Below are 27,662 nucleotides of genomic sequence, written 5' to 3'. Positions count from 1 at the left end.
AAATGTTTCAACACATTCCAAAACAGCATTAAAGTGAAACAACTTTGCAAACATTTGGTAACTCCACCTCATGCCAATCGTTCTAAATGAAGCAATATTTTTTTTTGTTTAGTTGGCTAATAATCATGTACCGTCGATATACATTATCAGATACACGTTAGCAGAGTTAGAGATTTTGCTCAAAGCTGCAAACTGACCACCAGCAGGGCTAGTGAGTGGCTATTTTTGTTCACCAAGCGGGTTTTCACTCAGGCAATCTATTTTATCTTTTAAAAACAGTGGCATAAAATCAAGCTGGGAGATTTTATGAAAAGTCATTCTCAAATATATATTATCAAATTATAATTTGAGCATTTGTGGGCTGGAGGTTTGGGAACCAGTCCTGCCACCGGAAAGTCGCCAGTTCGATCCCCTGAGCCGACAGTACGTGCCCTTGAGCAAGACGCCTAACCCCCCAACTGCTCCCCGGGTGCTGTGGATAGGGCTGCCCACTGCCTGGGCAGGTGTGCTCACTGCCCCTAGTGTGTGTCTTAGCTAGTGTATATCTTTCACTGCATGGATGGGTCAGAGGTGACTAAAAAGTGTTGCTTAATCTAAACAACTATGCATTTTTTTTTTTGCTACCATCCATGATATCCCCATGAGAACCACCCCCTGCACAGTGGCCTACAAATATCTCAGAGAAACATTATACATTTGGCTACTATTTATAAAAAGAATTTTTTTATAACATATTAAAATACAAATTACACAATTACAAAATTATAGATGTTCTGTTTAAAAGATAAAGCAATTGTTCAAACTTAATGTTAAAGAATAATGCCAGTGTAATATGTTCAATTAATTGCATAAACATAATAATTCATAAACATTTATAATTACATTTCTTACCACCTGCTTAATGCAGTACTGTTGTGAAAATATAATATTTATGAAATTGTATCAAGTATGAGAATGTCAAACTGTAACACTCCTAACACTGATAGGACTTTGTTTCACAGGGGTCTGTTTTTTTGTTGCAGCCGCGTTTAGTCCAGTGATTCTTGAAGTTCACCTTAGGGAGTCCAGATTTTTACTCCAACCTAACTTGCAATATATGTAGACCCTCTGGGGGTCCCTGGGGACTGGTTTGAGAACCATTGTGTTGCAGGTATGGGTGCAGGTGCAGGCAATCACCTGCTCTTACACCTCACACAAGAACTTTGATGGAGACCATGAAACAATGGCTTGTTTCTGGTTTGTTTGTGTGTCATTCAAATGGCATCTTCCTGTCAAAGTGGTAGTTCTTGGCCCTGTTCAGTGGAGGAGGTCAGTCTGAAAAGCCAGCTCTTGCTCCACCCATTATTACTTCTCTATAGGACTCTTTACTTCTCTATACCTCATGGCCACTTTGGCTTTACTCATTGAATAGTGGCGCATACCTCAAAATCAACCCTGCTGGTTCTTATAGGCCTGAATGGAGATTGACTTGTTACTGAGGTGTTTTTTTCACATCCCCAAAGGTTTGAAACGTAAGAGAACTTTTCTCTTTTCATCCCATCTGCCTACTCATCTATATCGGGACATGAGTCTTTTCATAGAGCTGTGCTAGCTGTCACCATCAACTGTGCCGTGTCCTGTTTTTTTTCTGCCATCCATCATCCCTTTGTACTTGTTTATTCCCATCCTCCATCCACTGTCAGACAGACAGACAGATAGGCAGGTAGAGGCAGTCTTCCAGTCCCTTTCCTTCCTCCCCTTCTGATCTTCCCGTTTGTTCATGCGAGCCACTTTTCCACTTTTTAAGCACAATTTGCACGAGGGCCGAGTGCCGAGTGCAGCTTCCTCACTTTGATAGCAAATTTTTTTTCCGTTCTTCTTCTTCCTTTTAAGAAAAAGAGTAATACATCTTATCTGTTGTTGATGCGCAGACGCTTTCTGAACAGCTATTTCAGAGAAAAATGCATTCCTGCCCCAGTAATTGCCACTGCAATATTCCCCCGGATCCTCCCATAATTCAAAGGAATAGGTCTTCTCTCTCTCTCTCTCTCTATCTCTCTCTCTCTCTCTCTCTCTCTCTCTCTCTCTCTCTCTCTCTCTCTCTCTCTCTCTCTCTATCTATCTATCTATCTATCTCTCTCTCTCTCTTCCTTGAAAGCTTTCTGCAGCCTTGCAGAACGAGGTGACTGACACTTCCTCCTCTTTTTCTCTTCCCCTCCCCTGCTTCTCTGCAGCCATGCCAAAAAAAGACCTCGCAGAGATTAGCGACACTTCCCGTGATCTCTATATCTGCCAATTAAAAGGCTGAAGGGTTTTTTTCTGTTGTTTTGGTTTTTTTTGGTCTCCCTTGGAAAAGAGACACTGTGCTAAATTCGTCTCTGAGAAAAGACACATTGAGCTGATTCGCAGTGATTAAAGCCACCACTCCTGAATCAGTGAGTAGTTTATTCACTGCTGTCTCTGTGTGCGAGTCAGTCTTTAGGAAAAACATATTGATGCGAGCAGTAATGTTACCATACTCTTAGGTCTTATCTGGCTCTTTTTAAAAAAACATAGCTTTTCTTTTTCTGTTTTCCAAAAAGTCCACAACAACGGCATTTTTAAAAATCTCTCCGCTCCCAATGAAACAACTCCAAAGCTCTGACATGAGCATTCCAACCCAGCAGAGGGCTATAAGATATCATAAAATATGATCTCAAACACTTTAAACATTGTGAACGTGACACACAAAATTCAAAGCGCAGTGCTGACATAGATTTTGTTTTAACAAAGTGACGGTGCATTACAAATCTTGACTTTCAGGCTTTCAGACCTCCATAATTTATACCTTTTATGCCTACCCTATACCTGTTTGGGATATTGTAGTGGATAAGACCTCTGCCTTCTACGCTGACAGGGGTTCAGTCGCCCGCCTGGGCAAGCGCCTTGTGCTATACCAGTAAGCAGTCCTTGGGCAAGACTCCTAACACTCCCTTCGCTTACCTGTGTAAAATAATCAAATTGTAAGTCGCTCTGGTTAAGAGGGTCTGCCAAGTGCTGTAAATAAAATGTAAATGTTATACCTCACAGATTCAAAGTCTGATTTCTGACAGAAAACAAAAGCTTAAAAAGTTAAAAAAAAAAAAAAAAAAAAAGAAAGCCTACCACTTACTGCCATGTTGTTGTTTATGTTGCCACAGCCACACCACCATCTATACCCCATGTGTGTCAAACACAAGGCCCGTGAGCCAAGCCGGGACCTGTGGCACAATCCTATTTGACCAGCGAAATTATTTTAATCTTCTGTTAATATTAGCCCATTTCACCATGAGCTGCACTACAGTAATAAAAACACAGCTGGCCCACGGATTCTTTTTAGATTTTTTAATATGGCCCTTTTAGTGGTTGAGTTTGACACCCCTGGTCTAGACAGTCCTGCTCAGCGTTTTCAGAAAGCAGTGTTTGACCATCAACATGAAAAACACTGAAAAACATTGCTTTAAAAATCTATATCCAGGAAATCATTTTCAAACATCAAAGTTTTCAGTGATTGAAAATGCCGCTTTCTTGTGGACGGGAAGCCAAAAATCAGAGAAAATGCTACTTTTTAAAAAACATCCGGATGCAAGTGAACGGGGCCTTAGTCTGGGGGGAAAATTAAAGATTTAGAAGTTGCTAGGTTATGAAATACGCCAGAAAAGTCTGTCTTCCAGTGCTTTTGGCTGCCAAACAGGTTTTTGCATAGCTTTGTCTGCTTTTGCATTTGCATCATATTTTTTTTTCCTTCGCAGTCTTTCAGCCTGACACCCTTTTTCATTCACATGGGGAAATTGACTATCAGAGAGAAATCATTTGTAAACCCATTCAATCAGCCTGTAGCTGCAGGTATGTAGAGGAACCCTGCCGTAACAGAGAAATAAGATCTCAGCTGGACAGTACTCTTCCTGCCATTTTGCACAATAACATCGGGGAATACGAGGAAGGAAGGTGACCCTTAGTGCGCTGGAAAAGCGTTTAACGTCCCTATTTCCATGTCTATTCCGCCCGACAGTGTTTACCTTCCTACGCGTGAAATTTTCCAGTTGCATTTACATGAGATTCGGTTATTGCTGCATTTGGTTTGAATTTGAAGTGTAACGGAAGAATCTCGATGTGAAAAAATAAATAAATAAAATAAAATAAATAAAACGAGCCCTTTGCTGGCATAAACAATTTACCAGCATCCGTGAATCCCTCTTCATATCACTGACATTTCTGTCAGCCCGGAGGCAATATGAGCGCGGTTTGCATTCAGCTCGCGCCGCCAAGCGCCTTTTAGCGTCTCGGCTGGAATCGAAATGGGGTTCACCACAGGTAACGGCGAAATGAACTTCAGTGTCAGAGCAATAGGCTTCCTCCGCCACACTCTTAATATCAGAGCAAAGGAGGACAATGGCAGAGCAACATCTGATTAGAGCGGCTAAGCCTGAACATTCCGTTTCTATGGGAACAGGATATTATGCACTAGCCCTGAGAAAACAGGAAGTTTATGTCTGTCTGCGAGCTGTGTTTACAGTGCCCCCTCTAGCGTCCCTGGCCACGGTGCCTTCCAGGGGGCATCTACATTTATAATAGTTTTCTTTTTAGCCATAAATTCATATTGAGGTGATGGTGGTTTTAAGTTTAATTAAAGCAAAGCGCATTTCACTGTATATTTTAAGTGGAAATGCTGGTCCCACTTTCTATTGTCTCTAATAACTGTGTAGTTACGTATGATCAACATATGCTACAACAATGTAACTACTGATGATTTAGCCACTGTTACAGATTGAGTGTGTTAAGGAATAACACACGTGAATCAACTTCGTTTTTGCCTCATCTAATTACACAAGTGTATGTTAATAGTTGTAACAGCCTGTTTTCTCTCATGTAATTACACAACACAAGTGTAATTACATTTGTAATCAGACTGGAACAGCAGTTTTTTAGTTTGTAATAACTTACATTAAGACATTACTTACACTACCAGCTTTTCTAACATTTAGCCAGCATTTATGTTGCTAGTGCTGAGACACTTTTACCAGTTTGTTTGTTTTTTTAGATTTACTTTTCATTAACTTTAAATTTGAAAACATGTATAACCCCAGAAGTGAAAAAGGGGGGGGGTATTTCCATTTAAAACAATCTGACAGTTAGGTAGTTAAAAAAAAAAAAAATGCTTAATTGATATCCAGATATGTATGATATCCCTGCGACCATATAAGACAAATATTTTCTCCATTTAGAGAAACAATTCCAAAATTTTTGAAGCCTACCACTTTCAGCTTTAAACCATTCTGTAATGTGACAGAACAGCAGACGTCCCACTAAAATCTACTTTTCGTGACATTAATCATGTTGCATTTCCACCAAAGCAATATTACCACTCCATTTTCACACAGTACCTACATAACAACTACACAAGAGCCGTGCCCTTATTTTGAAGTGTAACTTTAACACTGCAGGAAAGTTCCTGTGTAGAAGATGCACTTGTGTATTTACATTAAGCAAAACTGAAGTTGAGACATGTGTAATTACATAGGCTGTACTTCTTTAATCCATCTGTAACGTTGATTAAATCATTAGTAGTTACAGTATTGTTGCTTGGTATTCATATGTAACTACACAGTTATTAGAGACACTTAATATAAAGTGGGACCAAAATGTTTTATTACACTCCTGTGCAGAACAGGGCCAGTCCCTAAGTATGGGTTTTACAGATTGTTTTGACCTGGTCAGAGTCCAGATTTTTGTAGAGAATATCTAGCTTGGCAGTGTTTTTGTGCTGTTTGAAGTTATAAGTACTGAGTGGAAAAAATGTTGACTCTTCTTTTTGTAACAGGCTGCAAGTTTACCAAGTTTACACAGACATCGGAAGTGGGCACCACAAGAAGTTATGTGCAAAAAAGAGGGGAAATTGGGTCTTTTAAAAACGTTTAAGGTTTCTTTAAACTTTATAAGATTTACAATAACTTTTCTTTAAAGGGTCATCCATTGAAATGAGCTTTAGTGACCCTAAAGTGGTTCTCCCAAGGCAAGAACCCTTTTTGGCATCTTTAGTTTTGAGTGTGGCATTTGTAAAGTGACTCAAGCAGGCTGTTGTCATGTTCTTGCATAGTAGGCCTAAATATGTTTCTTCACTGTACACAAAAAAGAGATATACCAATAAAATAATATCTTTCCACGAGAAGCCAAAAAAGGACCTCATTCACCAACGTCTCCCTAAGTTTGTTCTTAAATTTGTTCTTGAGAAAGGGCCTAAGAAAAAGTCTGCATCCGATTCCTGACGATTTTAAAGTTCTTGTTAGATTCCTGATGTTCTTAAAGCGCAGAATTATTCGCATCTTCAAGCTCTTTAGTGTGTGTAGATTCTGTTCTTACATAAGAACAAATCCAGAATAAATAAAACACTGGTCAGAATCCTCGTAAAAATGGCTTAAGTGGGTTTTAGGAAGAAAATTCAGCTGGAGGATGGGTTGCGAATGAGGCCCAACGATCTTAACTTTTAGTGAGATTTTATTTCAATTAGTTTTGAAGCATTTCTGTTGATCTTCAAACAATGTACAATGTTTCTTTTTTTGGACAGCAACAATTTGTTGTATTCTTATTTGTTAATTATTCATATTATTATTTATTCTAATAATTCTTGTATTGTAGTATTACTGATTTTTCAGAGCCTGTATAGGCTTAAATACAGTTCAAATATCATTTTTCAAAGTGATAAAAGACTTTTTGCACAGTACTGAACCTGACTGAGCCCTTCAGCTAATTACTTCACCCTTCAAGGTGGAAAAAGCATCACTGTGGCTCTCCAGTGCTGACAGTAAGGAACCAAGATTAGAGGGTAGGATGGGGTTTTTTAGAGTACCAGCCGGACTTAACACGTTGTGTCATGGCAGCGATGTGTGGGGTGGACTGAGTTTCCCCTCCGGCCAGCTGACCTTTTCAAGCGACAGCTGGCCTCCTTCTATGCCTCGAGTGGAGTGATGTCAGCATCCAACTGAACAGTGGGAAACAGTCTGTCTCTCTCGAGCAGATTTGCTGCTGGAGTGATGTCATCTCCAGTGTCCTCGATTTGACAAAGAGAGCGAAAAGGAACCAGTAGTGGACAGAGGAGGGTACTTTTCTGCATGACTAGGGCCGGATCAAGCCTGCTTGGAAGGAGATAAATATTTAAAGTGCAGAGAGACGTCTGAAGAAATGCAAAGGCAGATACACACACGCATGACCAGTCAGAGGCTGAAGAAAAATTAGCTGTTATTGTAGCGCTTCCCATATTCAGAGAGTAATGAATTACCACTTATTAATCAAGTCTGTAGTCCCTTATGCCAGGCCAGTTGTGGACCATTAGTCTGCTAGGGACTTGTTAGGCCTTAATTACTGTTTTCTTCAGCTTGCTTTAAAGTGTTGGTGAGTCATTGCAGCTTGAACGTATACTCGCTGGCATTTTCCTGACTTATAATCTGCTGATGCAAGCTGGTGATTATCTAGCCTACGTTTATGCAAAAGCAGAGAAGCTGGGGGAGTTAAAATACCATGGCCTATTTACCCAAAAGTGACCAGCTTGGTTACAGATGGCAGTGATTGTCACCTTAAACTTCTAATCAGTCTGCATGGATGTACTGGACATTCTGTACACTTAAAGGAAAACAAAAGGGGAAACTGATTCAGATACTGATGCTTAGCTTATGGCAGATTCATATCCTTGAATCCAGGTCCTGTATTTTTGTAATTGCTGGTAGGTATAATCCATGGTCGCTAATCGGTTGTATCAACAGTTGAGTTAGCTACCAGTTAGTACAAAACCCAGGACCGGAAACTGGACTTAGGGTCCAGATTTGAAGACCTTTTGTGTATACCTTTCATCAGGAACTTTGTTAAGAGACGTATGGTCCACTGTATCAGTGGCACTGTATCATTCATTGGGGTTCCACATCTATGACTGACAAACAAATCAACAATACCACCTCTCAGCCAACATCAGACTTAGGGAAAATTGAATTTCTAATGTAACATTCTACCAATCACTGTGATGCACTGCGATCATCACTGTGGTACACTGCGATCACCACTGTGATACACTGCGATCACCACTGTGATGCACTGCGATTATCACTGTGATACACTGCGATTACAACTAATGGTGCCAGAACTTTACATTGCTGCTCTACTAAAACAGTGGAATATCCAATTTGCCATCAGCTGTCTACTGTCATATTATAAATGCAGCATGTTACCAATCTTGACTAAGAAACACTGTTGAATGTACCTGACCCTTTGCATCATTACTGTTAGAAATAAAGGTTCTGTGCAGGTAAATGTTTGTACCTTGATGAACAAAACAATGTGAATGTTCCCTCGAAGGTACAACAGTAGTTAGTATTGATGCTGATCAGGGCTGAGAAGTGAAATACAAGAAATGAATCCGTTTGCTCAGAGTAGGACCAATATTTGGACATTGTCATGAAGAAGAACCATTTCACCAGGCAACAAACCATTTAAACATTCAATTGGTTGTGTGTGTTCATGGTTCTATATAATATTTGAAGAACCTCAAGGGTTCAGAGCCCATCCTTTGCATATTTATACTTTGCAGAAAACTGATTTTTCATGACTGAAGTAATCCCGAACACATGTTGAAGTTTGGACTCTGGGGTGGTCAGTGTATTTTTCTGAGAACATTAGTAGCTTCTTTGATTTACAGATGTTGTCCTTTTGTCAGTAAGAGCTTCTTGGCAGCTACACATCCTTTCACCGTCTTCTCACAGTGTAAGGATGGACAGAAACACCTGTGGATGTTTTCAGATCTGAAGCAGCTGGATTTTCTCCTCTCCAAGATGAAAGCTTTCAGTTCTATTTATCTGATGGCCCAGTTTTGGTGTTTACCAGGTTGTTAGGAGTCCCATTTTTTCTATAACTTTTCTCTGTAAACTCAGTCATTGTCTTTTAACTTTCACCTTCCTTATGCAAGTGGATAATCAAATATGTCATTTAATATGTCACATGAGAAAATATGAATAACTTGTCCTTAATGGCCACTTTGACTGGACGTTAAGAAATAATCGAATGGTGGTTTCTTACTTTTTGTCCAGCTCTGTATATGTGTGAAGTAGTCCTCTATTTCCCGCTGCTATCTATTTCAGATTTTTTTTTTTTGGTGTTCTTAATGAGGGTTTTTTCCTTTTCTCTCTACAGGTCAGTCTGCCCAATGACTCCAGCTGTGTGGAAGAGATTCTACGGGTAAGTGACATCCACTCTCTTCCTGCTGCACTAATTACACCTGCTCTCACTGTTGCACACAATGGCACTTAACCGCCCCTAGCATGGGTCTTAGCTTAAAAGCTGAGCTGCTTTCACATCCCCCAGTCACTGGGTTTTTGTGCCTGCACTGTAACAAAAATCAGAAAAGTGAACGATATTACTTTGCAGCCAACTGTCTGCCAGCGAGTGAACTCAGGTGTGGAGAGTTGTCTGTAAATCATGATAAATCAATTTGAGATGCACTCCAAATCGCTGTTGAGAGGGTCGTATTGCATTACTGCAAGCAATATGTGATTAATTTTGTAGGTTTATTTTGCTTTGTTTTCCTCCTTTCCGTCCATATTATTCAATTAAGGCTGGATGATGATCTTCGGTTTTCTCGTTAGCGGTTCTGGAGATCGGAATGTTCTCGGGACGTAAAACAGAGGAATCACAGCGGCCGCTGACACTGTGTTATTACAGAATCATAGATCAGGCTGGCTCGTCCTTTGAATAAGGATTGAATTACTATCGATGAGCTGCAGTCAGCTGGCTCTTAGTGTACCCTGCATGCTGTCACGGCACGAAACACGTTGCCAGGGCAACCTGCAGTGTGCCTGTTAGTCTAAGTGCATGATGGGATTGCTCAGAAGGCCTCTCTGAGCCAGGCGAAGGCTGGCATGACTCAGGCATGACTCACAAACTAGGACTTGTTCACAGCATACTAGCACATCAGTGCACCTTTGGACGCTTGTGATGTCAAACGGTACAGCAGTGCGAATTAATTGAAGGTTCCACAGCATTAACTCTAATAATAGCCCTGAATGGTTTGTTAATTGGTTTTTTATTCCAGTCTGTGCTACATCTCACATAATCACAGAAGTTGTTAAACTTTTTAAATGGAAAAAGTGAGTTAGTGTAGGTTATCATCATCATCATCATCATCATCATCATCATCATTGTCATCATCACTTTTATTTATATAGCACCTTTCCTATGATCAAGGATGCTTCACACTTAAAGAACAGGAACACATTATACACTTAAGGTCAAAAGGACAATACAGGTAAAGTATGAACGGAACAACGATGACATAGTGGAAACAAATAAGTCTTTAACAGAGAATTAAATGAGGATGTAGAAGTGGCATCTTAAATAGACTGGGGGAGAGTATTCCAAAATTTGGGAGCTACTACACTAAATGATTGACCACCAATAGAAGTCGGTTTAAACATTGGAAGGTGAAGAAGGCTATGATGAAGAAACTCAGCAAAATATTGAGGAGCCAGGCCATGCAGTGAAGACCACTGAAGAACAGGGTAAAAGGGGGCTAACAAAGTACCAGAGAAACAGATGGACTACAGTCTGTAACTGTAGAACTACACAGTGCACCTATACAGTAAGTGGAGCTGATAAAATGGACAATGAGCATAGAAACAAGGAGGTGGTCATAATGTTATGCCTGATTGGTGTATAATGAGAAGAACCTTGTACTGAGCCTGGAATGTAATGGGTAACCAGTAAAGACTCTGAGGGACAGGGTGACATGGTCATTCTTCTTTGAAAAGGTGATGATCCTAGCAGCTGTAACCTACTGAGGGTTTTGACAGGGAGGCCAGATAGAAGGACATTGCAGCAGTCAAGCTGTGATGTCACTAATGTATGCACAAGTGTTTGTACATTGGCTTGGCTGAGGAACATGTGAATGTGAAAAGAGATTGTGAGGTCAAAACTTCAAGATTGCTGAGGTGGAGAGAAGGTGTTAATAGAATCCCATCAATATTGAGGCCAAGAACAGATGAACTAGATATCCGTGCCTTTGAGGCAATTTAAAGCTCAAAACTCAAGTTTTGCCAGCATTCAGTTTAAAAAGTTCATACTCATCCATGACTTTATATCATGAGTACAGTTAGATAAAGCAGGTGGTGGTGTAGTCTTAGCAGGGCTGATACTAACATAGATCTTAGTGTCGTCTGCGAAACAATGAAAACTTAAACCTTAATGGTGTATTATGTGGCCAAGTGTCAGCTTGTAAATGGTAAACAGCAGCGGACCTAAAACTGAGCCCTGTGGAACACCTTTATTAACAGACACCATAGAGGATTTATTATTCTGAATAGCTACACCCTGCCGTCAATCACTAGGATATGAGGAAAGCAAGGAAAAGGTGGATCCGGTAATATCAGTGCTGCACATATGGGAGGAATAGATCATGAAATATGGTATCGAAAGCAGAGATAAGATCAGGAAGTATCAGCATACTACAAATTATATGCTTCCAGGTGGGACTACAACCATGAACGCAGCTATCTTTTCACACAGTTTAGCAGTGAATGCGAGATTAGAGATTGGCCGGTAATTATCAGAGCTATGCAGCATAACTGATGTCCATTCATGAGCCTTTTCTATCCTGCAGTCCACCACGCACATAAGCACCCTTCCCTATGCTCACTGTTCACAGTTTGAATTGAAATTTATGTTCAACAGTGTGGTGAAAAATCCAGTTTTTGTCATCGCTTATGTCAAATGCAGGTGATCTGTTTGCTTCTTTAGTTTTGCCCCAAGACTAATAAGCTGTTAAATAAGGGAACCTTAAACTCTGTTGACATGTCTCAGTAAACTTGCTTATATAGTTTCTCATACTGCATACAGTATGAGAAACTATATAAGCATAGTAGAGATAACATATAGAGATAGCATATAGAGATAACATACTGTTATCTCTAAAAGAACACATCTGGGAAATCTTGCTTGGAAAGTCAAGACAGTTCTCAACTCAAATGCACCTGTTAATAGTAATAAGGTACCACTTTTCTGCTTTTAATTTGCTTTAAATCAGTCACCATACAAGCACATCCATGCACAGTGTTAATCAGTAGCCATAAGCATTTTACTTCTTATGTCTAAAATTTGATATGTGACAATATGCTGATTTCAAATATATGACACGTTAACATTTAAAGTTAGCATTTATTCACTTCTCTTATATCCAACTTATATGTCCATCTATGAATAATATATGTGACATACACACCAAAATATTTGAAATTTTCAAATATTAGACATATATTACATATATTTCATGTATCAGCATACATAAGCGTGTATGTGTACATATATTTAACAATATGTGAAAGAAAGCATTAATCATATATGGATGGCTTAAATAACTCATAAATGCTAGCTTTATGTTTTGTAATATAAGGCTTTTTGCATGTAGGTTGTTGGTGTATTTCATTTAAATTTTTTTGCTTTAAAGAAGTCTTTCATAGTTTATATCAGACAGACAGTATATTGCTGTTGCTGGGAGAAAACCTTTTATCTCAAAACTGGTAACTTTACAGGAGAAGGAAAAAACCTACTTTACTTTTAATGTGAGTCAATAGAACCAGAGTTTTTTCCAAGTCATTTTAGGTCATTTCTTTTAGCCCATTCATCATAAAGTTTACATACAATGTAAAGGGTAACAAGTATTTTCAAATTATGTAAAAAACTGAAAAGCGACAAAAATGGAGATACAAGGTTTTCTTCTGACAACAGTGATATATTAGATCCATATATGATGTAACAAATAAGTATTTACCCACCTATCAGAGATATATGTGCCATCCATATGTTATGCATATATGTCCCTGATTTTATATATGTACATACATTTTGAAATATATGCTTTACCCTTTGTTATATGTATCCATGTTTGGTCATACATCACATCTCCGTATGGGTTAGCTACATTGGCTTTGGAGCTGTAGTGAAAAACCAAAGAAGCAAACTTCAGGCACCAAATATGTTTTTATAGGCTACATTTGAGCTTTTTTTCACTGTACTATAAAGTTTGATTCGAAAGAGCTATATAATCCCAACATAAACAAACCACTAATAAACCGTAGCAGGGTTGACTAAGGTCTTTTTATCCAGACTGAACAGACACTGAGAGATTTGCCTCCTAAACAAACTTGCATCAGAAACAATCTCCACATTCCCTGCTTTGCACTTGTTAGCGCTAGTTTACCAAAGGGAGCAGATGAGAGAAGATTCAGTTGCTTTCTTCACCTATATGACAGTTTCTCTCAGTCTTGTGTTCAGTGCCTCTCAGGCCCTGAGGGCATTGTTTATCAGAGATGGAAATGTTTATAGATTGATATCACTTCCACACTGAGCAAGAAAAAAGTCTTTTATGCAGGAACAGAAAGGAAAACTGAGGGAAAATGAAGCAAAAATGATCAGCAATAACTGAAAATGAAGATAGCACATAAGATCTTTACAGTTGAATCTGATTTGTGTTATTGTTGTGCCGCATTTGGAGGGATAAATTATTTACGACATTTAAATAATGAAAGGATGTTTGAAGAGCATCACCACTGTTAAATAACTAATGCATTTGCAATGTATATAGAGGTTGTGTTAGCTTGTAGTGGCGTTTATATTTAATTACAAAGGAATATCATTACTCAGCGCAGCCATTAGAGGCTCCAGATAATGGATAACATGGAAGAAGGCTGAGAGGTCAGCCACACACACACACACACACACACACACACACACACACACACACACACACACACACACACACACACAGTTTCCCCTATTTCTCTCGTAAACACAAACACGGACAAGCCCTGGGTGGTCCATTTTACATCCTGGTGTAAGACGATCAAGTATCTCTCCCCAGACTGATTTCCAGTCGAAGAGTTGAAGTCATGACTCAGGCATGCTCAATGTTCTAGTCAATTACTCTGTTCTCTTGTGCAAGACCAGCCCTGAGACCCCGGCACACAGGTTTTAACCTCCTTTTCAAATGAACTTATATGGACAAAATGGACATTTGTATTTTTAAAGTCCACTATTTATTGCATTTTGAGCAGGTATTTTTTCAAACTTTTCCTTTTTTATTATGTCTAGGAAAGTGAGTCACTGTCTACTTTGGCAGTACGTTTTAATACTCAAGCCATTAAAATATATTTGCACTGAGCGTGATCCAAATGCTAAGTGTTTTGTTGACCATTAACAGTCCAAGGTATAAACTTCATTCACTCTAAGCAGCACTTTGTCAAGTTTAGGACTTTTAACATGCAAATGAAAGCAGTCCTAGTTCTGCAGGGACAGTTAATGTGGTTGGAAATTATTAGTGGGTGGTGATTTTTTCTGGTACACCAGTTGCTGTTCCTCCTTAGGTGTCTTACCAGTCTTTCACAAATAAGCACAAATAACGGTGCATATACACTGTGCAAAATACACCAAGGTTATCTGTTTAGCTGAATGAGTAAGTCAGGGATGTTTGTCATGTTTTAGTCAAATAAAAGCAGCAGTCCTTCAACTCCCACCGTGTAGTCAGTTGCAGTCCAATTTTAGTTTAGTTTGTTTTCAAAGATCAGATAAACGAGGCCTGTGTCTGGTGATGCGTTGTCAAGCTACCATGTTATTTATCCCTAGTAATGGTAAAAATAAATTTAAAATCAAAGCAAGACAGCAATATTCCCACATGTAAACACAACTAAACTTTTAATAAATTGGCTGATGTGATATACTACATTATAAACACCTTTATTATATTTAACAAAGATGAAACTGTGCTGGAAACAATTAAACATGTAAGTAAAAATGTCTCAGCTCTCATTTATCAGGTAAAAGAGGTAGTTTTAAATGGCCTCAGAGAACAAAATATTAGGCTAAGCAGCTTCAGACACTAGACAATAAAGTTGACGTGACATTTGCAATTCCATTCTCTCTTTTTAGATTAATTACAGTTTCATGGCCATATTAAAGATGATTCACCTTGTTAAAACATTTATTTTCCACATGGTTAACTGAATAATAGGATACAGCACATGGCTCAGATATATAGAAGGGATGTCCAGTATCTTGGGGTTAGCCTATTTTTATACTAGCATAGACACCAACCTGCTTGATATGCTTCTGAATTACAGGTAGTATTTACCAGATTCCAGCAATTGTTTGGGACACACATGCAAATCACAAGAAATTTAGATGTGAGAAATCATTTGGCACCATTTTTCTTGGGCTCTGAGAAGCCCTTGACTGCGACTCACTGACTCTCACATATTCACAAAAAGAACAAAAGAGCTTTTGGTGTTTTTTAAGAGCAGTGTTTTCTATCAATTTCACTATTTCCTTACTTTATTATTTTGCATTGTAAAAATATTTCAAATATACTTAAATCAAATTATACATATATATAAATCATGATAGATACCAAAGCCATCAGTTTGAAATATAGTTTTTTTAAATATACAGTAAATATACATTATTTGCTAAACCACCCACTTTTATTAGTTGCTAAATCTTTTCAGCATCATCTCATTAATCTCATGTTTATGTTGAATAGTGTACTTTGTTTGTGTGCATAAAAAGATGGGTTTGTGTGTGTGTGTGTGTGTGTGTGTGTGTGTGTGTGTGTGTGTGTGTGTGTGTGTGTGTGTGTGTGTGTGCGTGTGTGTGAGAAAGCATGCATGTGTTAGGTGTTAGTCCTCTTCTATGCTGACGAACAGAATAGCTGCAGATTCATCATATTGTGCAGTAAGTTTCCTCCTCCGGTAGCACTATCCCAGCTTTATGAAAGGTAATACTTCATATCTAACATTACCGCCGAGGTGGCAGTATCAAAGGCACTGTGGCCCATTTGTCTCGGCCTGTCTCAGGCTTCGGCAGTCCGGGAGGTGACCCAGGCCATCCTGTCCCGCAGGCGGGGAGACCAAGCCAACATTTATGAGGAATCCAAATGTGTATAAAACCACTGTATTATAAACAGCACTGCAATAAATGACATGATTCCTGAACGCAGGCCTGACTGTTAGAAATAGGTAGAGTAATCTGAACTAAACATGCTCAAGTAAAAGTGCTGTTAGATCAATTAAACAGTCACTCAAGTAGAAGTAAAAGTAGCACAGCAATAAACAACTTCCCTATAGAACTGTAGTGGAGCTTCTTAGCACATTAAACAGCAGCAGAATAGGAACCAAAGCTTCTACCTTACTTTTCTCGCAAATAGACTGTACTTGAGAAGAAGTAAAAGTATTTTATGCTTATTTTCTATACTTATTTTATCGTTTTTTCTTTCTTCAGTACATGGAACCAAGTAAAAGGTAATAGTTACTATCCATTTCTGCTGACTAAGCATTCTCATTATGTAATTTGAGGACTGGGAAGAGCAAAGAGCAAGCCGGAAGCATTTTTAGAGCTTCTGTGTGAAAGTGAAATGTGGTTATATCTTGGTCTAAAAGAGTAACTAGCAAAATTAAAATTTTAATGGTCTCAGCAATTTATTTGGACTGTAGGCCCCTTTAGGTTATCTACAGATGCTCAAATTATTAACAAACTATTTGTTGAAACTAAACATTGGTGGGGTTTGGGTTAGGATTTGGAGCAGGGTTGGGACTAGGACTAGGGTGAGGATTGAGTTTAGGTTTTGGGTTGAGTTTAAGGTTAGGATTAGGATTAGAGCCTTTTTAGAGTTAAAGACAATTGTGGTCAATTTAGTAGATATTTAGCTAAATGTAACTTGACAGTAAAGTGTCTACAAAGCATCAAAAACTGACTCTTCAAATGAAGTGTTGCCATTTTTTTACAATTTTATAATTCTATATGTAGTTACATAGTGGATAACATGCTCGCTTAATTTACTTTCTGTGTCAACAGATTAGAGCCAATGTGTCTGACTTTTTACTTTGACAATTGATACACAGCAATATAAGATCATGACAATAACTTTTTATCAAATTCTAATCTTAATTAAAATTCACTTCTACTTATAGAAACTCTTCTACTTATAAACAGAAAAGTGATATCAGTTGAAAGTGTCTATGCTTTCAGTAGAAGTTATTGGTTGCTTTGATGAGTTATAATGAGAAATAATTTACATTTGTATACAAATATGTTTTTTTGATTTTCCAAGTGGCAATAAGTTAACATATCCTCTACAGTCAACACACTTAAATATGCCATTTTCTGCTAATTTTAGCAGAATTTAGCAGTTAACTTTTATTTTTTCCAGTTACTGGCTGAGTTTATTGGTAAAAAATATTTAATATGAAATGTGCCATAACTTTTTCACAGGCCACATTGTATGTTGTATTATTTTCAACATGTGAAATTCAACAAATAAACAGTACTTGTGTATTAAAATGTGCAGAAGTGTGCTCTCTGTAGAGAATGCATTCACTTATTTTCTCTTAGAAAATCACCATGTCACTTGACTAGTGCGCCCAAACTTTTGCATATGATTGCACATATAATGACATGAGAAATGACACCAGGATAGCTTTGACTTCTAAAAAGAACCTTTACTGTTACTGGAGTCATTGTTTATCTGATGTAGCAATACTTTCACTTGAGGTTTGGTTTAGGCCATTCTACTCTCCTCTGAAAGGGGCTTTGGGGGGTCAATCCAGATGAAAGCCCTCATGTTGGGTTAATGTAGTGTAACTGACTCACCTCACGCACACTGACAGTTAAAGATTGCATCACAGGATTGTGTGTGAGGATCCACACAGCATGGCTCTCAAACTGGAGCAACAGATGATGCATGTAACCTCAGGGCATGCAGGAACCTGGTTAAAGCACCCACCCACCCACACACACACACACACACACACACACACACACACACAAACAATGGCAAAATATATCATGATACTTCAAGACATTTTCACAATACATAATATGCATCATGATGTTTTGTTTTTCTGAGATTTAATAAGTTACCACATACAAAATACTATAATAATAATAGTAAATGCAATGATTTATATTCTTTCACATTTTATGAACTGCACTGCACTACACCCAAATAAGCATGCATACTTATGCTCACTTTGTAATGAAACATATTGTTAGTCAGTGCCCTGTAAATGCTGATGATACCCACAATATACTGAGAAAACCATACTGTGACATCATTTTTCACAATAACAATACAATATTGTCATATCACCCACCCTTAACAGGCATTTTTAGATGTTTTATTCAGTATTATTTCAAGAATTTTCAGGAATTCTTTTAAGAATTAAAGTGATAAAAATATATACTGCCTGTTTTCTACATTATTTTATCTGCCTTATGATTTGATCTCCATTTTTGCTTTAATAAACTCTAGACGTTAATTTGATTATACTTTAGCTTGCCACACAGCTTCCTCAGCATTACAAAAGTCAGAGACTGCCAATCATTTATTCAAGTCAAAGTCAAGTCAAAACAGATATTTTTAGGAGACGTTTCTGAGAAGATTGGATATAGGTTTATTCGTGTCTATTATAAAGGAGAAATTTATAGTAATAATAATAAAAAAAACGGAATTGTCATAACTCGAGTTCAGAATTATTGAATGTTTTTGGGATTGCGTGAACCTTGATAAGCAGAAAATGTAACCAACTTCTAAGACTGAACTTTGGAGGTGTGGAGTAGAATAATTCGTACTTAATGGCTGTTTTGTATTGATGTAATTAACCAGGTCATTATTCAAAATGATGTTTTAAATAGTATCCCACAAAATAATGGACTTTTAAATGGTAAGAAATCAGAGGGAAACATACTAGAGACTTTGCATCATACAGTGAATCTAGTGGTTCACCACAATTTGAAGATTGCTAGCCTCTGTCTGAATACGGAAACAAAAACAATTTCCATCTAAACACGGCTCTCTTGGGTTTAAAGGCTGGTTCTGTCCGAGAGCAGGAGACTAAACATTGTTCGAGCCGTGGCCTGTGTGTTTGGATGGCCAGCATTGGCTTCAAGGGCCGCACTATGCTTCTCTTAATCCAGTTCATTTACAAATCAAATCTGACGAGGAGACGGCTGAACCCCCACTGCAGCTCGGAGGTATTAATGGATTTGTATGTGCGTTTTTCCAGGATGGCAATGTTATTGGTTTTCTCGCAGGAAGGGGTGCAAACTCACACACACTCCAATTCAACCGCCGAGATTTCAAAATACTTTCGGCTCATGATTTCATTAGGCAGGAATGGAGTTGTTTGTTTGTAAGCAAGCATAAATGATCACCCCTCAGAGAACTGCAGGCAGATACCATTTGTTTCTTTATGTTTTGTTTTCTTATTTGTTTATTCCTTTGTTTATAACACAAGTGGAGTTTTAATCTTGATGTCTCTTGATAATTTACTTATCTTGTTTATTCAGTATTTTATTATTACTTCTATAATTATGTATCTGTATGTATCTGAGCTCATCTTTAAATAAGGAGTGGACAATATGATGATAATTCATGGTTATTGTGATAAATTCAATCATGATGTTCTTTTCTGAGTATGTCGTGTATTATTAGCACTTGTAAAACACTGCATGCATCATAAAACGACAGATACAACTCATATGGATCTTATTGAGAATCTGTAAAGAACTGCATGCACTACACAGTATAATAACAGGGAGTTGACTGAATGTCAACATTATCCTGTCTTTTTCCATTTACTTTTACCAAGTGTTATTTTTTCCTTGTCTTTTTTAGGTCACACTTTATTTGGATGGTCCCCTATAGATGATCTACAGTCATTAGCAGACTTTCTGGGGATGCTCAGTTGATTGTCAACAGCATTATGTTTAGGGTTAAAGCTAGGAGTAGATGCAGGTTTTGCCTTGAGCTTTATGTGAGGGTTAGGTTTAGGGTTAAGGTTAGATTTAATAAACTTTTTCACACTAACCTTGAAGTTCAGATGAATTTAAGGGATATTTAGTTGAGTGTTACTTAAAGGCCGACTGAACATTTACAAAACACCTACATTGGACGATCCAAGTAACACTCAACTTCACAATCAGTTGCATTTAATGGCCATTTAGTTGAATGTAACTTAAATATATGCTGAACATTTACAAAGAATCTACAGTAGACCATCCAAATAAAGTGTTTTTTAAGTGGTTTATTTTTGCAAGCATTTAATTCAAATGCATGATATGTACATGTTAAAATGAGGAGAAATGTGTCATGTTTTTCAAGTTCATTTTGTCCTTTACAACGAAATATTATGCTACATAGTTTATCATAAAAAGCATTGTGATGTTATATAGGGAAATATAGGGATCATAGCCACTCCTAGGACATTTTACTGGATTGGGTATGAGCTCTGTTAAGCCAAGGCTGCTAACAAAGTGGTCTATTTTGCAAACTATTTTGCAGTGGGAAATGAAAACTACTGGCTATAATGCTTCAAGTCTATAACAGCTATATGCATTTTTCACTTGCAAGTCACAACTGGTTAAAAATGAATGTCTCAGTTTCTACTTTACTGGGCCTGTTTTGACTCAAAACTGTCGCTAACAATAACAGGAAGTTTAAAAACTAAAAGAATGGAGCTAGAGGTCGCACTCACACTGAGCACTCACACTGAGCACTCACACTGAGCACTCACACTGAGCATTGGCATCAGGCCAATATCAGTAGAAAATCTTCGTCATTCAGCGAATCCTGTGACGTTTGGGGAAAATGTCAATACAGTGAAAATGTTGGCTTTGGAACATTTTTTGTTTACGACAAGATGCAATAGTGTCAAATTACTACTTGGACTTTCATTTTGCTGTTGTCAGAACAAAAAATCATATCTCCAAAAGGGTAGCTTTATAGGAGAAGCAAAAACCATGTTCCAAGTAATTTTAGGCCATTTCTTTTGATCCATTCATCTTTAAATTTATACACAATATAACAGACAGTAGGTTTTCTCAAATTATGTCAAAAACTGAAAAACGAGATACAAGGTTTTGGTCCGACAGCAGCGATGTATGAGCATGACAGCAACCACAGAATGAAGACTACAGAGATGTTTTGCAGGCATGTTAAATCACAGCGTATTATCGACACTATAACATGGTGATGGAAATCAGATATCAATTCAGAGTGTGTATAATTGATTTTACTGCTTAATTTTAAAATGACTCGTAGTTAAATCATCAGGGAGGTCAGTCAGATTGGATAATAAGCTGAGAACAAAATCTATTAGTCCAGATTGTCACATTATGAGCACAGTGGTAAACAGCAACCCGGCACATCATATTTAAATTGAGTGGCCACAAATAAATAAAATGGATTCTATTATCATTGGATGATGTTTAACATTAACATATGCGAATCAGATCAGATCAAAGGGGCATGAAAACTGGACTGGGATGTTCCGAATGATACGTTTACTGTATTTCACACACTAACTGCCTTTGGTACTTGACAAATGGTGATTATCTTCCTCTGTTTCACCTTCATTTCTAAGTCTGAACAGCTCCACATACAGCAGCCCTTAAAGAGACGCAGTGTTGAGTGTTTGCATAGTGTCATGGGAGCATGTGGTAATGCACTCAGTGTGAGACTGTATGAGAAGTGAAAATATATGGCATGTGTGAGGTGTGAGGCATGTGGGGGGGGCAGTGGTAAGAGTGGGAAAAGCGTGCTCTGAATGCTAAAAGGCTTACGCGCGTTCAGAAGATGAGCTTGAGGGCTGCTGCACATATTCACTCACGCACACACACACACGCACACGCACACACATGTTCATATTCACTCTGATGAGGCTAATATAGCAGATATATACACACACACACACACACACACATGTTCATATTCACTCTGATGAGGCTAATATAGCAGATACACACACACACACACACACACACACACACACACACACACACACACACACACACACACACAAATATTTTCTTTACTCTGCGTTAGAGCTGACCCCATAAACATTTTACAGGCTTCCAGCATTAATTCTCAATACCACCCCAAAAACAGTAATCATTCTATGTCATAAGTAAACATCATTTTATGTATGTTAGTTCATTTTAGATCAAAATAGATTAAAATATTCCAGTTTTCTATTGGTAACTTATAATGATGGCATCATAAATATTTACAGTCAGTTCCAACATCTTTGGCCAATGGCTGATTTTTATTCCTCTTTTTTTCATGCTAAGCTCACACTGCATTGGGAAAATATTAACCAAACCATTATTTGCTCTCTAATGTAACATTTTTCCATTTCAGATCAATTGTATAATAATATGAATCAAACCGAAATTAAGAGGCGACCGGCTGTTTAGCACAGTGAGTCACACACAATTATTCTGTGACATTTTCTCACAGGTTTAGCAACAGCTAAATATAAATAATATCAAATATTACAACTTTTCTTGCTCCAGACATTCAAGAAAAGGGGAAACCTGTGGGAGATGGGGTGTGTGGGTGTTTTCATCCTTTAAATCACGTTACATTGGTATGACATGGTATTTTTATAACCAGTCACCTCCGTCGTTTAGTAATTGCCATTTTTCTTCTGGTGTTTTAAGACAGAATGTTTTGTTAGGTGATAAATACGCATGTAACTCTGAACATTTCAGGAATTTCTAAATACTAAATCAGCAAAAGGGGGGCCAACGTAACAAATGATTACTCGAGGGTTTTGAGTTATTGGGGCCAGACCTTGTCTGCATTCTCGTGCTCTTCTGTATCAGGCAGTACACCTGGAGATACACACACACACACACACACACACACACACACACACACACACACACACACACACGAGCAGTCTAGAGGCAGTCAAAAGGGCCACATGAAAGACAATATATGAAAGAGAGAAAGATGCAGCCTACAATTACACAGAAGGTTAAGGAGCCTATTACCAGTGCTGCTTTTTCATCTGACACATGAATATGGATGAATTTCCATTTGCTTATGAGCAGCAGTAATTACTGGATTGCTCTGGCTCCATCTCTAGCCTGTAGGTATTCCGTGTTAATGTTGATGTTTAGAATGTGCAAACAGTGGTGTGTGTGTGTGTGTGTGTGTGTGTGTGTGTGCACACACTTGTTTGTTTTCAAACATTTTGAGGACAAAAATACCCTGGTAAACCGCAGAAAAACATGGCTAAACTATCTTTTTAGGACTTACAAAACGGTCTTAACACTTGGAGGACTGCGGGGATATTTTTTGACACTGCTGAAGCTTTTTTGTCCATTTCCTTTTCTCAGTAACAATGTCTTAACGCCTACACGTGCTTTTAGGCAGTACTGTAATTATAATAATGCATATGGATATTTGAATGACTCCAGGTCCTCACATTGTACAAAAACAAGTCTCTCTGTGTGTGAAGCAGCACATTAACCTGCTTGAATGTTGTTCTCTTGCAGGAAATGACCCATTCCTGGCCTCCTCCTCTCACTGCCATACACACACCAGGCAAAGCAGAACAAACCAAGTTTCCCATCCCCTCCAAGGTAAACTCTAACACACACACACACACCACACACACACACACACACACACACACACATGCAAACATAAGGTTACCCAGTCTTTACACACTAAATATTGAACAGTATTTATAGTAAAATATTAGAAAGACATTTATTTTTCTGGTTATGGTCCTCCTTAAAGGTCAATAAAGGTCTTTAAAGGAATGCTTGAGCATTTTTCAGCCTCATATTTATCTGCCGCATCTGTTAGCACAGAGTCAAATACCATAGCCAATCATTTCAGCATGTTTCCCTGCTCTTAGTTATAATAGAACAACTGGTGACTCTAAAACAGAAGCCAGTGAAAAGCTGTTTCAGCATGAACTCATGTAGATGTACAATATACAAGTGTAATACAGGGCTGGCAGTGGCCTTTTGGGGGCCCTAAGCAGGGTTTTCTGGGGCCCCTTCATTGCTAGCTGATGAACTGTGAAATTAGAGCTAAACTGATAACAATGACAACCACAATCTGTTTAAATTATTTGCATTTATTAATGAATCAATTTTGCATTGCTGATGAGTGGATACTTGTTTAGAGTTTGTTGCTTGTTTGTTTTTTTTCCAATATTTCCCATTATGTTGTGTGTGTTGGTATATTGGTATATATATTGGTGTGTGAGGTCTGTTCTCTGTAGAGCATGTGTACTTATTTTCACCAGGGTGCCCAAACTTTTGCATTCCTGCTGTGTTGTAATAATTAGTTATGAAATAGGTATATACTTAATTATTCAAAATGAAACATCAGCAAACAAATGAGGGTTGCATACTTTATACCGTACCTTTGTGTTTATTTACAAATGATATTCAGTATAAGTGCATTATTACTGTAGCTGTGTAAATGTCCAGACTGATACTGATTTTAGTGTATGATGATCTCACTCATTAAAGACGTCATATGTTCGTAGACCTCCTGCTCTGTTTCACTCACTAAGCTCTCCACCACACGGGGTGACGCATGAAGTGTTACTATTAAACCACCGAGCAAGACTCAGTTTCCTTCTTCCCACTCTGGATGATTTTGCGGACTGTAGGGGGGAAAGCAGTTAAATATTTATTTATTTTATGGAACCTCGGGCTGATGTCATAACATCCGCCCGTCACTCTGTCCTCTGATGTCACTTGACAAGTTTCCAGAGATGGCGTCAGGGAGCTGGAGGCCTGAGCAGTGTCACTGGGATGATGTCAAAGCATTGAGGGGGAGATGTGTTGAACAGGGCTTTGTGGTTTGGCCATGCTTTTTGACTGAGTGACTCTTTTGGCTACACGTCATCTCTACTTCAGTGAGACAGAGTGTAATCTGTTGCTGCTTAGACCATCCAGCCATTGTGCTTAGGGCTGGGCAATATGACCAAACATCTTATCACACTATATATTTTATGCATCATTCAGTAAAGATAATTATGATATTAGTGTGCAAAAGTCAGAGACCACACTTTGTTTCATTAATTTAAAGTGAAAATATTTCTCAAAAAGGTTTTAATATTGAATCAGTTCTACTGATTCCTTCATGAAACATTATGTAAAGAAAGAGTCAGCAGGCTTTTTCAAAAGGTGTAAAGTAAAATAAATAAATGATAAAAAAGTAAAAGTGATTACAAGATTTTGATGCGACCGTAATATCGCATGATTCCCAGTGTTTTTTTGGGGGTTTTTTGGTGTTATGAAAGGCTTTTTCTGATATTATGTATGTACTTACACTGTAATAAATTTAGAGTTATACACCACTGTAAGTGCTTAATGTTTTACAGTATGATCCTGTAAAATAAAAATATTTCAATGGAAAATAAATACTGTAGATTTACAACATTTTTTATAGTATATTTATTACCAAGACAGAACATAAAACATAAATTACCAAATTATTGAAAAAATCTACATTTCACTTTTGCTGGGCCTTTACTTTCAACATAGATCTTTAAATCTATCTCAGCTTGAAGCAATATATATATATATATATATATATATATATATATATATATATATATATATATATATACATAACGCAGAATTAAGTTGCTAAAGAGGACGTGACCTCTTATCTTGTTCTGAAACATTTTCCTTAAACTTGCTTCCGTAATTTCAGCACTGAAAATGGTTAGTTAGTGTGTAACTGTCATGCATATGTCCAGTCCAAATTAGTGTTCTCTGGACTTGTGGCCTCGCTGACTTTTGAGGGCACTACAGAAAAATCCTAAAGTTAAAAGTCGTAAAAATGGTACATTTATAAAAAGCAGTTGCCTTTAATCCCTTAAATTTCCTGGCTTATCATACTGAAGCTTATTACTCAGTAAGTACAGGGACTTAAATGAAAACTGGTTGAGATGTTTTCAGGTTATAGAAATGTGTAATAAAAGAAAGACAAGGTCCCGGTGCATCTGCTGCAGTATTACTTACTATCCATAAGGGAAGCCTTAGACAAGTTTGAGAACTGTTGTCTTACAGGAATAGCATTTCTGCATCTCTTCTCGGTTACATGCATGTTAAAGTTTTATTGCACACTTCTGTAACCTAAGAATAGCTTCATTAGTTTGCATTGAAGTTCCTGTAGTTACTGAATTGTAAGCTTTAGTATATAATAAGCTTGAAAACTTAAGGAGTTAAGTGATCGTTTGAGCTGTTGTGAGTGAACGGCTAGACTTCTTCTCTATGGTGACTAAAAGGCACATGTTGCCACCTAGCTTGCCAAAGTAGCAATAATTCAAGTCAAGCCCTTGAGGCGAATGGCAACATAGTGGCAGAGTTTATATTTTATTGACAATATCTAAGATTGTGTGTTGTTCATATAGGAAAAATGTTTGATTTCAATAATTATCATTATTATTTTAACACTACCTCCTGTGTCTTAATGCGTTATTATGAAATCTTTCCCAAACCTTCTGTACCCCTGAGAGATAACCTACTGGGTTTAGAAATAATAAGCCCCTGTGAAATAGTGTGCCTATTAAAATGAATCATTCTGCTGCAAATTGTCACAATTTTTTCTGTGCCCATGCCTTCAAGATGTCATCCCCTCTGTGTCTGTGCTTATCCGAGTGTGTGTGCGTTCTCAAGTTCCACTCAAATCCCATGACGCTTCATTCTCAGTGCTAAAGTCCCTGTTATTTGCCTCTTAATAGGACATGGTCTGACTGGCATAAGTTGACCCGAGTGACATGGCTAATAATAAGCTGACTCTATAAATCCTGATTTAATGGTGCTATCTACTAGTGTAGTCATCTCTCCTCTGCTCTCCCGCTGAAGTGTGATTTGTGCGCTGCTTCTAATTGTATTAGTGTAAAATCAATTAAAGCCATCAGCAGGAATATTGCCCATCCATAGCTCCTCCATGTGTGTTAAACATGGCTTTGCTTCACTCTACCAGGTTTAAAATTCTCTCTCTCTCACCCTCTCTCTCTCTCTCTCTCTCTCTCTCTCTCTCTCTCTCTCTCTCTCTCTCTCTCTCTCTCCCCCTATCACTCGCTCTTCTCCACAGGACCCTCAGCACGTAACAGCAGGATACAATGGACAAAGTGAGTAGAGTCCTCCATTCACTTCCACATTATTCAATATGAAATTCTAGCACTGTCTCTATAGTATAGACTAGTTCACTAACCAGTCGCAGCAGCTCTAGCCGGGTTTCCATCAACATATTTTTATGCGTATTTTGGCATACTGAATGAAAAAGACTCATGGAAACGTCAAACAGGTAACATCAAATCAAATCTGCAAAATTCACATGAAGGTTTGCAAGCTTTCTTGAGGTGGATAAAATGTCAGGCAATAAGACATAAATACTGATTCATTAAAAATAATACAAGTTGTGTAAAACTATATGATGGATCACATTTCTGCTTTAATTTTTTGCTAGGAATTTACAATGTTTTACATTTTGTACAGTAAAATACCGTACGTTTATGCTTTTATTGGGGATAACTATAAATCTTAAGATATTTTCTGTAATAACTCAGCAAATTACTGTGATGTTACTGTTAGGCTGTAGTAAGGCTGCTATTCTGAGTTAAAAAGGGGTCAATATTTTAATAAAATTATGTTTTTATTCTGATTATTCAGATTTAGGTGTTTTAAAGACTTTTTAGAAGTTTTATTGTGCTAAAGATATAAACACACATACACACACACATACATATATATATGTGTGTGTGTGTGTGTGTGTATATGTGTGTATATGTCTGCATAGATCACAGATCACAGATCCT

The 27,662-nt window shown here is 37.8% G+C and overlaps 1 protein-coding gene across 2 annotated transcripts in view; it reads left to right on the top strand.

The window, feature by feature from the left end:
* aff2 (AF4/FMR2 family, member 2) overlaps positions 1–27,662 on the top strand; it is a 321,218-nt gene that overhangs the window by 165,370 nt on the left and 128,186 nt on the right. For both annotated transcript variants that reach the window (XM_017692144.2, XM_017692143.2), the window contains 3 exons: positions 9,172–9,216; positions 23,362–23,448; positions 26,939–26,975. In XM_017692144.2, the coding sequence (XP_017547633.1) occupies positions 9,172–9,216; positions 23,362–23,448; positions 26,939–26,975 (169 nt within the window). The remainder of the gene's footprint in view (positions 1–9,171; positions 9,217–23,361; positions 23,449–26,938; positions 26,976–27,662) is intronic.

This window comes from Pygocentrus nattereri, chromosome 8 (assembly GCF_015220715.1).
Source record: "Pygocentrus nattereri isolate fPygNat1 chromosome 8, fPygNat1.pri, whole genome shotgun sequence".
Taxonomy (NCBI): Eukaryota; Metazoa; Chordata; class Actinopteri; order Characiformes; family Serrasalmidae; genus Pygocentrus; species Pygocentrus nattereri.
This window is presented reverse-complemented; position numbering and strand designations above follow the sequence as displayed.